The sequence below is a fragment of the Zootoca vivipara genome, chromosome Z1, assembly GCF_965207765.1.
Source record: "Zootoca vivipara chromosome Z1, rZooViv2.hap1.1, whole genome shotgun sequence".
In the NCBI taxonomy this organism is placed as follows: domain Eukaryota; kingdom Metazoa; phylum Chordata; class Lepidosauria; order Squamata; family Lacertidae; genus Zootoca; species Zootoca vivipara.
Window position 1 is genome coordinate 39,236,853 of NC_142583.1, and position 17,819 is coordinate 39,254,671.

The 17,819-nt window shown below is 43.0% G+C and overlaps 1 protein-coding gene and 1 long non-coding RNA gene across 2 annotated transcripts in view; one reads left to right on the plus strand and one right to left on the minus strand.

Annotated features, from left to right (window-relative positions):
- FREM3 (FRAS1 related extracellular matrix 3) overlaps nt 1–17,819 on the plus strand; it is a 92,759-nt gene that overhangs the window by 26,308 nt on the left and 48,632 nt on the right. The window contains exon 3 of the mRNA XM_035112018.3: nt 11,231–11,377. Coding sequence (XP_034967909.3) covers nt 11,231–11,377 — 147 coding nt within the window. The remainder of the gene's footprint in view (nt 1–11,230; nt 11,378–17,819) is intronic.
- LOC148687351 (uncharacterized) lies at nt 5,445–11,357 on the minus strand. Its single transcript, XR_015947730.1, has 3 exons — nt 11,255–11,357; nt 6,043–6,112; nt 5,445–5,609 (listed from the first exon to the last, which is right to left on the minus strand). It is a non-coding gene; the product is annotated as an uncharacterized LOC148687351 (long non-coding RNA).

Below are 17,819 nucleotides of genomic sequence, written 5' to 3' on the forward strand. Positions count from 1 at the left end.
CCAACATGGCCATCAGTGTAGGCAGTACTGAATTAGATGGGCCTAGGGTGTGACTTTGTACACTAACTTTGCTACGTAATGGGGCATTTCTGGACTAATTGTGTGGGTGAGAGGGAAGGCAAAATTGGCCCTTGTGGTGTGGTTGTTTCATTCATGCAATACCATAAATGGGAAGGGCTTGCATCACAAGGATAGGGCTCCCACATGGCTTTGAGTGCATGTAAATGAGGTTTTATTTCTTCTGCTGCTGTGTTTTTGGATGTCTCTTGAACTACTCAATTCCCATTTGCTGCAACTTGTATATTTATCTTACCTGGTGACTTTTACACACACTTCTCTTGAACTTGATGTTATTTCTGTATTGAATGTGCCTGGTGAAGCACATAGTTCAGCTCCCTTCCTGGCTGTTCATGCCTGGCATTTAACAATAGAAACAGGTGATAGAGTTTGTTTTAAATATGATTATCTTTCATATCGTGACATGTTTTGTATTTTTCTCCTGTTGAAAATGGTCATGAAAAAGGAAGGCTCTCTGGAGAATGGCAGAGAGTCTAATGTCTTTGTAAAGACCTGACCTTTATTTGGATAATATTTGTTCCTCCAGAAGTTGTTAGACTCGAGATCCCATCAGCTGCAGCCTGCAAGGCAGCGGCCAGGAGAGTTGTAATCCTACAATAATGGAAGGGCCGCAGGCTCCCATACTCATTCTTCTCATGAATCTGGATGGTAGGGTGTAACCTGTTAGGGTCACGACAATTGTCAATGTTGCTGATTGCATAGCCATGGTGTTGTACGTCTTAGCAGTGGGGCCACAAGTGGATGGCAAAGAGAAGGCGGAACGGTTCAACACCTACTTCACCCCCAAAGGAAATCGGTGTCCAGCCCAGTAATAACAATAAATGTTGCAAGGATGCTGCTGCAGAGCAAGATAGGAAAAAGGTGATGTGTTGTAGAATAATCCAATTGAAGAAGCTAACAAATCTTGGCTGGATCTAGGCACGTCAAAGAAGCGATTCAGTTAAACGTGTTGCAAACTCATACAGGGAAATCTGGTAGGGAATGATGGGACTCCACAGCGCCATCTGATGTCACGGTATTATTTCACATACAACGCATATAAAACGCTTTTTCTTTACCAATCTAGCAGAGTCCCTTGTGCTGGTTGGGAAGAAGCCCCCATAACAGTTTAAGCTTCAGGGCCCAAAAAATGTAAGGGCACCACTTCCTCTGCCTGCTCTTTAAAGATCCTATGTAAAGAGCAGGCAGGGGGATTTTATCTCCCTGTTTTTGTACTAAGTACCACTAATAATACCTTCATTTTTATTCACACTTTCCACTAATCTATGCGTTTTTGTAAACATTGGTTGAAGAGCTACATCACAAAATTCAGATAGGTGTAAATTTCAAAGGATAGCTATGTTTCAGTTTGGATGTTGCTACAGAAACTGCAAGTATGATATGTTCAACTTTAAATGCATATTGAATTTAACTTCTCATCCAGCCTTAATGTTTTGTGTTAGACATACAAATGAAATTAAGGTAATGTGTGTAGGAGAATTAAATCATGTTATATACAGATGATACTATGCCTTTCAGATGTCTTAGACTGCAGCTCTCATCACATCTAGAGGCACTAAGTTGGTGAAGTCTGGTATGTAGTTATAGAATTAATAGGAATAAGTCAAAATTAGACTCAGTTTTGATGCTATATTGATGCAAGAATTAAAAAACTAAATATAATCTGGAAAATTCCAAATCCCTTGTTAAATACCTTGGTATATAAATTTACCAGAGAATATAAAAAAGAATTTAGGAAACTGGAAATCATGTTTACATATTTGGGGACAGTTGGGTTTTTTAAAAAAGAGAAATTGGACAAACAGAATAATAATGGATGGGAAAGAATGGATGTATAAAATCTTGCATATGGTGGGGAAATGGGTGAGTGTAAAGTTATTTTGCATATTAATACCATTGATGGAAACTTACTATTATTATTATTATTATTATCATTATTATTACTATCATCATCAAAATCAGTTTCTGATTAATGCTTTGTAGCTTCTTCCGAATGAGATGACAAGAATAAATATCGACATCCTGGGCATCAGTGAACTAAAATGGAAGGGAATGGGCGAATTCAGTTCGGGTGACTATCATATCTACTACTGTGGGCAAGAATCCTGTAGTAGAAATGGAGTGGCCCTCATAGTCAACAAAAGAGTGGCAAAAGCTGTAATGGGATGCAATCTCAAAAATGACAGAATGATCTCGATACGAATCCAAGGCAGACCTTTTAACATCACAGTAATCCAAGTTTATGCACCAACTACCGGAGCTGAAGAAAGTGAAATTGACCAATTCTATGAAGACCTACAACACCTTCTAGAAATGACACCAAAGAAGGATGTTCTTCTCATTACAGGGGATTGGAATGCTAAAGTAGGGAATCAAGAGATAAAAGGAACAACTGGCAAGTTTGGCCTTGGAGTTCAAAATGAAGCAGGGCAAAGGCTAATAGAGTTCTGTCAAGAGAACAAGCTGGTCATCACAAACACTCTCTTCCAACAACACAAGAGACGACTCTACACATGGATATCACCAAATGGGCAGCATCGAAATCAGATTGATTATATTCTCTGCAGCCAAAGATGGAGAAGCTCTATACAATCAGCAAAAACAAGACCTGGAGCTGACTGTAACTCAGATCATCAGCTTCTTATAGCAAAATTCCAGCTTAAACTGAAGAAAGTAGGAAAAACCACTGGGCCAGTAAGATACAATCTGAATCAAATCCCTTATGAATACACAGTGGAAGTGAGGAACAGGTTTAAGGATTTAGATTTGGTGGACAGAGTGCCTGAAGAACTATGGATGCAGGCTCGTAACATTATACAGGAGGCAGCAACGAAAACCATCCCAAGGAAAAGGAAATGCAAGAAAGCAAAATGGCTGTCCAACGAGGCCTTACAAATAGCGGAGGAGAGGAGGCAAGCAAAATGCAAGGGAGATAGGGAAAGATACAGGAAACTGAATGCAGATTTCCAAAAAACAGCAAGGAGAGACAAGAGGGTCTTCTTAAATGAGCAATGCAAAGAAATAGAGGAAAACAATAGAATGGGAAAAACCAGAGATCTGTTCAAGAAAATTGGAGATATGAAAGGAACATTTCGTACAAAGATTACCATAATCAAGGACAAAAGTGGTAAGGACCTAACAGAAGCAGAAGACATCAAGAAGAGGTGGCAAGAATACACAGAGGAATTATACCAGAAAGACATGGAGGTTTCGTACACCCCAGGTAGTGTGGTTGCTGACCTTGAGCCAGACATCTTGGAGAGTGAAGTCAAATGGGCCTTAGAAAGCACTGCTAATAACAAGGCCAGTGGAAGTGATGATATTCCAGCTGAACTATTTAAAATTTTAAAAGATGATGCTGTTAAGGTGCTACACCCAATATGCCAGCAAGTTTGGAAAACTCAGCAATGGCCAGAGGATTGGAGAAGATCAGTCTACATCCCAATTCCAAAGAAGGGCAGTGCCAAAGAATGCTCCAACTACCGCACAATTGCGCTCATTTCACACGCTAGCAAGGTTATGCTTAAAATTCTACAAGGCAGGCTTAGGCAGTATGTGGACCGAGAACTCCCAGAAGTGCAAGCTGGATTTCGAAAGGGCAGAGGAACCAGAGACCAAATAGCAAACATGCGCTGGATTATGGAGAAAGCTAGAGAGTTCCAGAAAAACGTCTACTTCTGCTTCATTGACTATGCAAAAGCCTTTGACTGTGTCGACCACAGCAAACTATGGCAAGTTCTTAAAGAAATGGGAGTGCCTGATCACCTCATCTGTCTCCTGAGAAATCTCTATGTGGGACAAGAAGCTACAGTTAGAACTGGATATGGAACAACTGAGTGGTTCAAAATTGGGAAAGGAGTACGACAAGGTTGTATATTGTCTCCCTGCTTATTTAACTTATATGCAGAATTCATCATGCGAAAGGCTGGACTAGATGAATCCCAAGCCGGAATTAAGATTGCCGGAAGAAATATCAACAACCTCAGATATGCAGATGACACAACCTTGATGGCAGAAAGTGAGGAGGAATTAAAGAACCTTTTAATGAGGGTGAAAGAGGAGAGCGCAAAATATGGTCTGAAGCTCAACATCAAAAAAACCAAGATCATGGCCACTGGTCCAATCACATCCTGGCAAATAGAAGGGGAAGAAATGGAGGCAGTGAGAGATTTTACCTTCTTGGGCTCCTTGATCACTGCAGATGGTGACAGCAGTCACGAAATTAAAAGACGCCTGCTTCTTGGGAGAAAAGCAATGACAAACCTAGACAGCATCTTAAAAAGCAGAGACATCACCTTGCCGACAAAGGTCCGTATAGTTAAAGCTATGGTTTTCCCAGTAGTGATGTATGGAAGTGAGAGCTGGACCATAAAGAAGGCTGATCGCCGAAGAATTGATGCTTTTGAATTATAGTGCTGGAGGAGACTCTTGAGAGTCCCATGGACTGCAAGAAGATCAAACCTATCCATTCTTAAGGAAATCAGCCCTGAGTGCTCCCTGGAAGGACAGATCGTGAAGCTGAGGCTCCAATACTTTGGCCACCTCATGAGAAGAGAAGAATCCTTGGAAAAGACCCTGATGTTGGGAAAGATTGAGGGCACTAGGAGAAGGGGACGTCAGAGGACAAGGTGGTTGGACAGTGTTCTCGAAGCTACGAACATGAGTTTGACCAAACTGCGGGAGGCAGTGCAAGACAGGAGTGCCTGGCGTGCTATGGTCCATGGGGTCACGAAGAGTCGGACACGACTAAACGACTAAACAACAACAACAGCTTCTTCCGAAAGGCACCAAGTACAACCCTTAAAAAGATAAATGTCTAAAAATGGTGATGTGGCAGCACAGACCAACTGACAAGAGAGAATAGGGAATACAATATACAGCAGGCACCCCCAAACTGTGGCCCTCCAGATGTTTTTGCCTACAACTCCCATGATCCCTAGCTAACAGGACCAGTGGTCGGGGAAGATGGGAATTGTAGTCCAAAACATCTGGAGGTCCAAAGTTTGGGGATGCCTGGTATACAGTTTGCAGCCTCCTGTTACACTTTCTTATTTTGTGTTGCTGCAGACACTGGCTCCCTCTGATCAATTAACAATTAAGCCTATTAAAAGAAACATTACTGTACCTCACTTCCTAAAACGGAGTCTTGACAGCGTGAACTCTGTTCATTAACTTAGTTTTCTGTTATCAAAACAAACAGTAGTTCTTATTTGTGTTTTACAGCGTAGTGTGTGCATAAAGGGAATGTGTTCTGTCAACAATTATAAATGAATATGTTAAGATATTAACATTTCCCAGTGACACTGAACGTAAGACAGCTTTAAATAATGTGACGGATTAGGAGACCCCTAATGTCTGAGCAAAGCTTTTATTGTATATACAGCTATATATAATAGTACATCTGTTGTAATCTTAGTTAAGGGAGGGTATCGAATCTCTGAAATGGATATGATAGGGCTTCTCACCAGCTAAATGTTGGCCAGTTAAAATCCAGTACTCTTTTGAAAACTTTAAATGGCTCCTTTACAGTGCTGCAAAAATATAATATTAGAAATATGATAGGACAGTCAGAATTCAGTTTTATTATCTGCTCTTAACTTTTGAATAATGGCATGTGACTTAATCTGAGTGGCGTTTCATCATTGCATCCATAATTACATCCATTTGTACTGATCTGTTTTGTCTTTGAAATAGCAGAAATTCCTAGTATACGTAGATTTCATTTATTTAGGATTCTTCCAAGGTGGGAGTCTTCCTGTATGAGAAATAGATTGATGCTTCATCACCTAGACTTTGTGCTGAGTTGGGCAAATTAAGGAATTAAGAAAATTGTTACGTAATGAATAGGCTTTAAATTATGGCTTGCAGGAATATTAACTCTCATTGACAAGTCAGTGCTGTGAGTTGAATGGTGTTTGATCGAGGCTTCTGCTAAAAGAAAAGAAGACAATTTTTGCCACTTACCCCTTCCTCCCTGCAGATTCCCCATCCGCCTCAGCAATGTGTTCCAGAGGGGCTGAGAGGCCTTTCAGAGCTGCATAGAAGATGTTGCACAGGGAAAGGATAGTTAGCTAGAGTTGCTTCTTAGAATCATAGAGTTGGAAGAGACCACAAGGGCCATCCAGTCCAACCCCCTGCCAAGCAGGAAACACCATCAAAGCATTCTTGACATATGCCTGTCAAGCCTCTGCTTAAAGCCCTCCAAAGAAGGAGACTCCACCACACTCCTTGGTAGCAAATTCTTGCTCCTTTCACAGATTGCTTCCACTAGATCAGGTATGGGGAGCCTTTGGCCCTCCACATATTGCTGAACTAGAACTTCTGTCAGCCCCAGCAAGCATAGCTAATGACCAAAGATGATGGGAGTTGTAGTTCAGCAACATCTGGAGAGTCAAGAGTTCCTCAGACCTGCTCTAGATGAAAATCCATTCTGCAAACAGAATGGCCACATTGCAATTCTTCTAGTGATCCACTATACTAATGGTAGCTGGCATTTCTAGCATGACAAGGAAGTATACGGGAAAATGTGATGGGAAGTGTCATCTATTTAACCTGTCCAAATGACACTGAAAGACATGCACAAGGTGTGTGGAATGTTGTCATCTGCACTCTGCTTTGAAAAAGAGAAAGGCATTCTGAAAAGAATAGGCTTCTACAGAGTCAATTAACTTGTATTAGCCCCAAACTAGCTGCTGTCCTAAAAATTCCCCTGGTGTGTCTTATTTGTATAGTCACATAGTGTTATTACTAGTGGCTACTGTATTTTCGAAATGTTATCTTACCAAAATGTAAGATATGTAAAACACTCAGCAGTTTGGTAAACTAATCGCCTGACATCATTTCCAATTGAATGTGAGAATTTGTCCACAGAAGGAATCAGCAAGAACTAAATTTGCCTTACACATAAATAAGAATTAGTTCACATATCTGATTATGATTTCTTTTAACCAGAGTTCAGGGGGGGGGAAGTAAAATTGATTTCTTTCTCTTAAAATCCTCTTTCCATACTGTGAGGGACAAGGGATACAGGGAAGTCCCTCCCATCTTAAGTTCCAGCCCATCCCCAAGTGCTGGAGAGAGTAAGGAGAGCTCTGCCTCCAGCGGAGAGTCAGGAAGTGGTGTCCGAGGCTCAGGCAAGGTTGTGGAGCCCATGCCTCAGGTGGGACAGGAAGTTGGACGCACGGGGGGGAGGCCAATCCCCCCAACTCCCGAATTGCGACGCAAACGTAGGGGGAAGAGGTTGGGTCTGCCAAAGCTTTGGTGCTGGAAGAAAACGCGCCAATCGCCATTCGGAGGTTCTGACACCTCACCTTAAGGATGCATTTTTACTGCTCTGAACACTGTAAATAATCAGCACTTAATAAAAGCCTTAAAAGACCATGCTGGAGTCGTTACTCTAGAGTAGCCATATCAGGCCCTCTGACAGCAACCTCCGAATCTTTTTTTGGCTACTTTGGAGTGCAGCGATGAGCGCTCAAGAGGCTGAGCAGTGGAGGCTGGAGGCCGAAGCAGCGAAGCAGGAGCTACGGAACCTCACAGCGCAGGCACAGCAGCAATTGCATGCCGCTCAGGAGGAAGCGCGAGGGGCGCAGGAGGAGCTGAACAAGCTGGTGGACCTCATGTCCAAAATGTGCCACTTTATACCGTGTGCCAGGGCGGTCTCGGCAGAAGAGACGGCCAAACTGTTTGTTGACCACGTATTCAGACTGCATGGATTGCCTTTAAGAGTTATTTCGGATCGTGGCCGCCAATTTGTTTCCAGGTTCTGGCGGCGGCTAATGAACCTCCTGCAGGTGGAGGTCAGTTTGTCTACGGCTCGGCACCCGCAGACCAATGGACAGGCGGAGCGGGTCAACGCCATTCTGCAGCAGTACCTGAGATGTTACGTCAGCCAGAGGCAAACGGACTGGGTGGATCGCCTGCCACTGGCAGAATTTGCCTACAACAATGCGGTGCACGTCTCCACAGGGGTGTCGCCCTTTAAGGCCAACTACGGGCGCGACCTCAGATCTTTCCCGGAGAGGGAGGGGGAGGAGGAGGAAGAGGGCCCACAGGCAGAGGAATGGGCAGAGGACCTGGAGACGGTGCACCAGCAGCTCAGAGAACACTTGGAGAGGGCCAAGGAAGCGTACAAGAAGGGGGCAGATCGCCACAGGCGACCGGGAGAGGTCATCAGGGTGGGGGACAAGGTTTGGTTATCCTCGGAAGGTCTTCCCACCAGGGGGCGATGCAAGAAGTTAGCACCCAGGAGGCTGGGCCCCTTCACGGTCACGCAACAGGTCAACCCGGTAGCCTTCAGGCTAGCACTGCCTGAGGACATGAGAGTGCACCCAGTGTTTCATAGATCGCTGCTGTCGCCGTACAGAGAAAGTACTAGGTTCAGGGACAGAGATCAGCCTCCAGAGGGAGGGGGGGAGACGGGAAACGCCCGTCAGCTCAATGAGGCAACTGAGATTTTAGACTCAAGGAGAGGGGTGAGAGGGCTGGAGTACCTGATAGCATGGGAGGACACTCCGCCGTCCCACAATGAGTGGATACCAGCCACGGAAGTACCTGAGGAATTTTTAGTAGAAGAGTTCCACGCCCTGTTCCCCCACAAGCCCAAGCCCTGGCACATGGAAAGGGAGGAAGAGGGGGAGGGGCGGGAGGAAGGGATCGCAGGCAGCAGCTCTCCATGGAGATGGGAAGTGGAATTTGAGGATACGGAAGAAGAGGTGTGGGTTTCACCGAGGTCGACGACGTCAGAGGCAGGAGAGGACTGGCAGAACATTTTTACTCCCACCAGCTCTGACGCCACTGACTTCTTGGGATTCCCGTCTTCTCAGGGGGAGGGGGAAAGATCGCCGGATTGGGGGGAAATTTTTACACCCACAGGCTCGGATGCCACAGACTTCTTGGGGTTTCACTCGTCCCCAGCAAGCAGAGAGCCCCTAGGGAGGGGGGGGAGGAGCCTGGGAGGGGGGTGGATGTGAGGGACAAGGGATACAGGGAAGTCCCTCCCATCTTAAGTTCCAGCCCATCCCCAAGTGCTGGAGAGAGTAAGGAGAGCTCTGCCTCCAGCGGAGAGTCAGGAAGTGGTGTCCGAGGCTCAGGCAAGGTTGTGGAGCCCATGCCTCAGGTGGGACAGGAAGTTGGATGCACGGGGGGGAGGCCAATCCCCCCAACTCCCGAATTGCGACGCAAACGTAGGGGGAAGAGGTTGGGTCTGCCAAAGCTTTGGTGCTGGAAGAAAACGCGCCAATCGCCATTCGGAGGTTCTGACACCTCACCTTAAGGATGCATTTTTACTGCTCTGAACACTGTAAATAATCAGCACTTAATAAAAGCCTTAAAAGACCATGCTGGAGTCGTTACTCTAGAGTAGCCATATCAGGCCCTCTGACACATACCTTGACCTCATATCATTTGACCTTTGGGCTAGAGAGAAAGGCAGCCCTGAAAAATGAGTGCAGTTGTCTTTTCTTTCACGGATGCTCAAGACATCTTGGTCACAAGAGTTCTCTTTTTTTGAAAGAGGGGGGGGGATGCAGACAACTTGTCATGGGAATGGAGACAACTTGTCATGAAGAGCTTGCAGCATCTGTCATCCTTAGGAGGAACGTATTAAGCTGACAGAGGCCTTGTGGCTCCATAGTATAAGTCACAGGTGTTATTAACCATAATAGCTCAGTGAAGAGACACATTTAATAAGAGGTATGCAGCTGTCATCTGGGCTAATTTGAGTGTATTTCTACCGGCAATTTCACCAAGATAACAGCGATTTGCAAAATACAGGGCATTTCTTGTCTTTCTCTTAAAAATTCAAACCTTAAGTATTTTCATGGGGTACGTGCAGTGCTTGTTCTTTGCATCCCAAAGGCCAAATAAGGAGTCAGACACAGTAGGTTGGGTTGAACCAAGGGCCACTTTGTTAAATAATGAGCCATATGAATACCTGCAGAGGGAAACCCCTTTAGGTTGGGGAGTAAACTGAACCCCAGGCCAAGCCTGCAGAAATGGGGAGTATATACACAAAACACTGCTGAACCGTTTGTTACATAAATACAATACTGGTAAATAGTGTTCATTAGAGAAATGGGGAGTATGGCAGTAGGGCCTGCACCTTATCCCAGGTATCACCCTGAAAGAGAGTAGGCACAAACCCCCACTGGCCAGAATGAGCAACTGGTGAGCAAAAGTCTCCTTCATGGCTGAGAAGCGACTCTAGGTCATACTGAGAGTTGCCGGGGGGGGTGCTGCTGCTAAGAGAGGGAAAAGGGGTAAAGGTGGCCTTCAGCCTCTAAATAGGGAGTTGGCCCCACCCCCACCACTGTCACGTACGGGGGGGGCAGTGTGGTGATGCAGAGCATCCACCAGGAAGCAAAGGCTGACTCCCTGTGGGTGCCACAGATCTCAGAGGTGTTCTGTTGCTGAGACTAGCCGGCTGAATGGTATTTCTGTAATTTTCTCTGTTGAAAAATAATTTGATTTAGGGTATTCAAAGTACTATTCCACCAAGAGTATGATTTCATATTTTAAAGAACATTTCTAAGTCATTGCTATTCCGCTTCTTCTTCTTCTTTGGCGATCACTCATAGCCAAGTAAAATTGTCTTCCATAAACATGGTTTTAACAATGAGTCCGTAAGTGACTGTGGAGGCCAATTCTGGACCCACATGTCCTTCCACAGTGGGGACATTGGTTCCTGGGTGGTAGTTGATCACGGTGTGGATTTGCCAAGCGTGCTCACCACACACTAGTCAGCTAATTAAGATCTGGCATTGTATAGTTATTGTTACGAGTTGGGTGGGGAAGACTTCTAATTCCTGGATCTAGCAATTAATTAATCCAGTTAATTTGTAAGATTTGCTACACAGCAAATGGGTAAGAAGCAAAGCACCCCTCAGATCCAGATAAGGAAAAAATTGTGCTTTTATGAAGTTTTAATTATCAAGCAGTTTTAATTATCTTCTGTTAAACCCACTGATGTGTATTTTTCACTGTTACTAATTATATGACTGACTGAAAATCCCCCAAAGCCTTAAAAACTAAAATAATGTTTTTGTGAGATGTGTATGAGAGCATGCTTACATTGCATATTTAAAGAATATTGGGCTTCTTGTGCCTTATGTATTCTGTACAATAACATTTGTTTTGTGCCAATGAATTTTAGGAGGAAACAAGTTGAGGAGCCAACCTTTCCGTCTGAACTGGGCTTGGATTTCTCTGGAGAAAGAATATTATGTTGTAGACGAGGATTCGAGGGTTCTGGAAGTAACGCTCAAGCGGAGAGGATATCTGGGGGAGACATCATTTGTTAGTGAGTATACCTTTACTTTGTCTGAATGCAACTTTATTAGAGCAACTTACAAACCATCTGTCACAGTGGCGGTGGTGGCTACTCTAGAGTAACGACTCCTCACAGCTCTGCATTTTTCTCCTTTTATTTAGTGCAATCTATTTACAGTGCTGAAACAGTGCTATGTACATGTTGTCAGTCCGGTGCAGAACCTCCAAATGGAGATTCCCGCGTCTTTCTCCAGCAAAGTAGCCTGGAATCTCCGCCCCCGGCGCTTCTTACGCAATTCCGGGGTCGCTGGGATCGGTCTTCGTCCCGCGTTTTCCCTGCTTACCCCTTCCTTTCCCAAGCGGCGCCTTGGCTCGGCTACCTTGCCTGAGCCCTGGCTTCTGCTTCCTGATTCCCAAACATCCCCCTCCCCACTCCCACTTGCACTGGGCGAAGAGCTTGTGTTTAAGATGGGAGGGGGCTGCCTATAGCTTCTGTCCCTCACACCATCAAAATAGGATTAAAGGGTGGTATAAAATGCTTGAAAATAAGCTATACTCTTAATATTTAATAAATGCATTTTTGCAGTAAAACAGTCAATTACAGCAATTCTTGCCTTCCTTGGTTATCTTCACAGGTATTTTTTTAGAGTTTACTACAACAGAGTGGCCTTCACATGGCTTCAAAACCATGAATGCACAGGTTTATAAACATGTTCAGGATTGTGGACTGGTCATAATTGACTGATTCATGATTTATTGAAAAATTATTTGTTGCTGTATAGATTTTTAGGATGCATTCATATAATCCCCATTTATTTCATTGGTTACTGTGTACCAAGGCATTACTTGAAACATTTGGGTACTATTAACTTGTGTTTGTCTGCCCTGTTTTGGGTTCTGTGACCTCTTTAAAAACTATTTTAAAACTGCTGCAGTGTATATTGGTCTTAAGCAGTCATAGTGCACATTGAATGAGAGAGAAAGTGGCCAGAAAACTGTTAATGCTGTTTAATGTTTCACAAAAGCCGGTGAACTTTGCCAGCTTCAGCAAAATGCCTTGACTGCCTTTGCTTAACAGTGAACTCTTGTAAGAAACAGAGAAAAGAAAGTAAATAAGAAACACCAAAGTGTCCTTTATCAGATGCTTTTCAGAAGTATTTAGATAAATGTGAAGTGGAACATTCCAGTCAGCCACTGGATAACACATTCCTCGTAAGGCTCAGTGTGCGGAAATGCAGCACTACAGTGCCAATGCTTTCCTATAAGTAGGGTTGGGTGATCTGGTTTTCAACATCACAATATATCACCAGTTAAACATTGCAATATTTCGATATATCACAATATCTGAAATAAGGCTGGAACTATGTAGAGATGAGGGACGCGGGTGGCACTGCGGGTTAAAGCACAGAGCCTAGGGCTTGCCGATCAGAAAGTCGGCGGTTCGAATCCCTGTGACGGGGTGAGCTCCCGTTGCTTGGTCCCAGCTCCTGCCCACCTAGCAGTTCGAAAGCACATCAAAGTGCAAGTAGATAAATAGGTACCGCTCCGGCGGGAAGGTAAACGGTGTTTCCATGCGCTGCTTTGGTTTGCCAGAAGCAGCTTAGTCATGGTGGCCACATGACCCGGAAGCTGTACGCCAGCTCCCTCGGCCAATAACGCGAGATGAGTGCTGCAACCCCAGAGTCGGTCACGACTGGACCTAATGGTCAGGGGTCCCTTTACCTTTACCTATGTAGAGGTGAACATGGTAATGTCCTGGTAACTGCCACTACTTAAGGGTCTAACTCTAATTACTGGTACATTTTTATTTACCTTTAACATATTGTTAAAACTGTTATGTTATAGTACTACAGTACCAATAATAGCACATTTTCTCTAAAATTAAAGCTGTAGAAGTAATTAGTAGCACAGATAGCAAAGTTTCTCTAAAAATTAATTACATTACTAAACAAGAAAAAAAAGCAAATTCAGTGTCACACTTTTAGATATTCAAATATAATTCACTATTGAATCTTAGTTGAATGTATACATCGCACAACAGCAGTTATTTGATTGTTTGTTAATTTTCCTTTCTAAACCAGGACAAAATAGAAAGAATGAAATGGATAAATTTCAACAGAATAAAATATAAACAAATTTTTTATTTTTATTGCCAGGAAAATTTGCATTTCTTTTATAAACCAGGCTCAACCAAAAAGAATGGATAAAATTTTACGGAACAAAAATTATTAAATGAAAATTATATTTTTTGCAAGGAAAATTTTCATTTTGGCATTCTCTGGCAATAGAGATGCCCTTTGTATTTGAAAAACATTTACCAGCCATGCTGAACACACTTTCAAATGGCACACTTGATCCTGGGATAGCCAGAAACCTCTTTGCAAGCAACTTCAGCACTGGGAAGGATGCCTCATGTGCCTCCCACCACATCAGAGGTATAGCCATATAGGAGAAAATGGGGAGCATAAGGAGGTTGGAGGAGACACAGAAGAGGCTCAAACAGCAGAGCTGGGTGGATTTTTCTTTTCTTTTACTCTGAAGCAACTTGCAAGCCAACAAGCATCTCAAGACTACATTTCTCTCCTGCTTGCGATTGGGAAGGAGAAAGCAGAAGACTCGCAGAGTTAACTTGGGGCTGGTAGAGTCCCATGGGCAGCTTCTGCCCTGAAAGAAAGGCACACACAACAAACACTGGGTGTTCCCCCCCTTTTATTCTGAAGCAACAAGCAAGCCACAATATCTCTCTCTCTCTCTCTCTCTCTCTCTCACACACACACACACACACACACACACACACAGGGAGAGAGAGAGAGAGAGAGAGAGAGAAGGAGAATCATGGAGCAAGGAAGGAAGCAAGGAAGGAAGGGAAAGAGTTAACAGAGAGCATGCAAGCAAAGCATTGCAGGGTAGATTGAGCTAAATAAACATTGGAACTCACATGCAGAGAGAGAGAAGCAAAGAAGGAGAATTGGGGCTCCTTCATGGAGCAAGGAAGGAAGGAACCTGGAAGAGAGAGTTGAGAGAGCCTGCAAGTGAAGCACTGCAGGGCAGACTGAGCTAAAGAAACATGGGGCTAAAGAAGCCTCTCAGCACAGATCCCTTGCACCTCCAGGAAAGTTCCTTGCCATAGTGCCATGGCTCCAAGCGAAGCATCAGCTGGGCACACCAACAGAGGGGGGAGGGAGTCAGGGAAACACAATCACACACACACACACACACACACAGCAGTACAGTTTTAACAAGGGGCCGGCTGCCCTTACGAAAACGAAGTGTCAGCTGAGTTAATTAAAACAAATCTAGTGCTTTTTGCCACTGCTGGCTGCTGCTTCACAAAAACAAATGCACCATGGCAGGGGGGAAGGAGATGCACCCACAAGCAGTACACACATGCAGATGGAGGGGGGAATGACAGAAGAGGTTCAAATGCCAAAGGAAGGTGTCTATTTTTTTACTAACCCCAGTTTATGTCTTTACGGGGAAAGTGCTCCAGAAGTCTGGACCTGCAGGCTTTCCCTAAGCCAACTACCAGCCTGGCACCTTTAAGCAAGAGCCTTGAGGGAGGAAGTCCTTTTCTTGCCGGCTGGGTGGACAGGGAGACGAAGAGCTAACCGTTTCTCAAAGCTCTGTTTGGCGATAACTGCTTGGCAATATTTAAGTCAGCCTGCTTTAGGGATTTGTAGTGATTTGCTTCTCGGGCAGGAGACTGGGAAGGTTGAGGCTGACAGTGACTGCTAACCGGTTCTCAAAGTTCTGGAGATATCTGCTGGGTGATATTTGAGTCAGTCTGCTGTAGTTATTTGCACCTATTTCTTGTTGCTGCAGGAAGCAAGGAAGAGCTGTCTGAGGTGGAGTTAGCAAGTGCTGCACACACAGGAAGAAGTGTCGGCTTCCTGGTTTTTATAATATTGTGATTTTTAAAAATACCCCACAAATGATACGTGATTAATTACAACCTCATTTGATCTAAAACCCAATATCAGACGATATATCGATTTATAGCACAGCTATAAGTATATGCGTAGACATGCCTTCACTGACATAAATTGTAGAAAATATATTGTTTCAGTTGCAGTAAAGATTATATGACACAGTCTGTTGAAGAACAGTGGCATCCCATTTTACACACATACTGTATTTCTTGCTCAGTACAGCAGTTTTGAGTAATCATTTCTGGGTTCATTGCTTGCAGAAAAAAAAATCTGTTTGCATGTCCATTAACCAGGCAGTTGATGGGATGAAATTTGAGGCAGTATCCCAGCATACAGCTCTTTTCTGCCATTTTCATGGGTGAACCGATGCGAACATGCAGAAGAATGAGTGGCGGTGACATGTCAGATGACATCTGCTGTTGTGTCACACCACACATGGTGGTAGCTTGCTGAAAAAGCATTTACAGTTCTGTAACATAGCAGGATAATATAGTGTAAAAGAAATGTTAGAAACTGGGCCAGTAATGCTAGCATTATAATCAGGAATACTAACACAATAATCCCCATATCTGAATGTGGCCAGATCTCCCTTTTTTTCTTCCATCATTTTGACACTTAAAAAACAACTATTAGCTGATCAAGTATTTACGAGCAAACCTGGTTGAGCAAGTTTAATGCTGACTTAGGCTTTCCTAATTATATCAAGCATTTCTAATTAGGTCTGGAGTGTAAGAACTGGAAGTCCTAAAGTGGAAATGGTTTTCACACTTCATAGCTTTCAGAAGTTTCTTGCAGGATATCAGGTTCTCCCAGACCTGGGTGAGGGATTCAGCTTGACAAAGGTTCATTATTCTCTGACAGAGAGGTAAAGTTTCCTAACTGATGGCGTCAAACCATAAATTAAACAAAATAGTTCACTTATTTAAGCTGAAATAGAGTAGAAAATGTTAGACATTAAGAAATTCAAAATCTAACTTCATAGACATTAAACTGCGCCCACTTTATTCTCCGTCTAAAATTATAGACAACAGTAAAATCACACTTTTGCAGCTGAAATTTTAAAAGCTGTCAAAGACATAGCCAGTATATTAAATGTGTTGGTAGAATTGAGTATGGTACCCTCTCACTTTTTTAAAAAGAAAGAAAACAGCTTCAGCCATTTGATTCTAATATGGATTTTAAAGCATCATACATTCAATAAGTAACAGAACTAGTTATTTAGGTCCATATTAAAATATCACTAAACTGAGGCATCATCAGTATTGCGGCAATAGCATTAAGAGCCACAGAAATGTCAGGTTCTCGTTGGATAATCAAATCAGTAACATTAAGCTACAGCTGCAGTCAGTCTTCAGTCTGTGTTTGTGTAAAAACATGTACAGTGGTGCCTCGCAAGACGAATTTAATTCATTCTGCGAGTCAATTCGTTTTGTGAAAAATTCATCTTGCGAATCGCAGTTTCCCATAGGAATGCATTGAAATTTCTTTTTTTGCCCATAGGAATGCATTAATTAAATTTCAATGCATTCCTATGGGAAACCGCGATTCGCAAGACGAATTTTTCACAAAATGAATTCGTCTTGCGAGGTACCACTGTATTTACACATACACATAGCCTCCCAATTGGGGGTTAAAAATGAACCAATATTTTATATTCTCAAAAATGGGAGAACATGTGTTTTTATTTTTTGTGCCTGTAGACTAGGATGCATTTTACAATCTGTCTTGTACCCCGAGAGGGAAATGCAATTTTGTCTGCAAATCTCCTCCAGCATTCCATCTCAAGGTTGTTACTCTGCATACTTGGGTAACAACTAATACCACTTCCAGCTTTTCCTCCACCTCCATTTTGTCTATGCTGAAGTCTTACGCAGTTGTTTAAAATCTTCTTTAGTTTGTCATTGTAATAATTGTTTGCCTGGTCTTAAATTATTTTATTTTATACCCATGGAGAGGTACGGTACTTTTTTTTGTTGATCCTAATGAAGATACTGCTCTGCTGGGGATTTTTATGTACATTATTATTATTGCTTCCCCCCAAGAAAGATGGGCCACCTAGAAAAATTACTCTAGGAAGTGAAGATCAAGGCAAAGACAAACCTGTTCCCTGCTCACCACCTTTCCTTCCTCCTCACCCATTCCAGATTTTTGTTTACTCACCTGTATGTCTCTTTTGGCTGTTAAATGAGACAACAGGTTGCCACAGGCTGTAGAATGATGCCTTAGGCTTTCTGTCTGCACTATCTTTTCTGGAACAGGGATATTGGTATACAGGTGAAACTCAGAAAATTAGAATATCATTGAAAAGTGCATTTATTTCAGTAATGCAACTTATTATTTATTATTTTTCTTTTAACAAATGCTTTCTTTTGGAAATTCCACAGTAATCAAACAAATAGTTACAATAATACAAAAATAAACATCACTGTTACATTTCATTAATTACATTCCATTTATAATTGACCCGCCTAACGACAAATAATTACAACTACAACAAATAAAGGCTTGACATATCTTGCTTTGCATGTCATGCATCTATCTCAT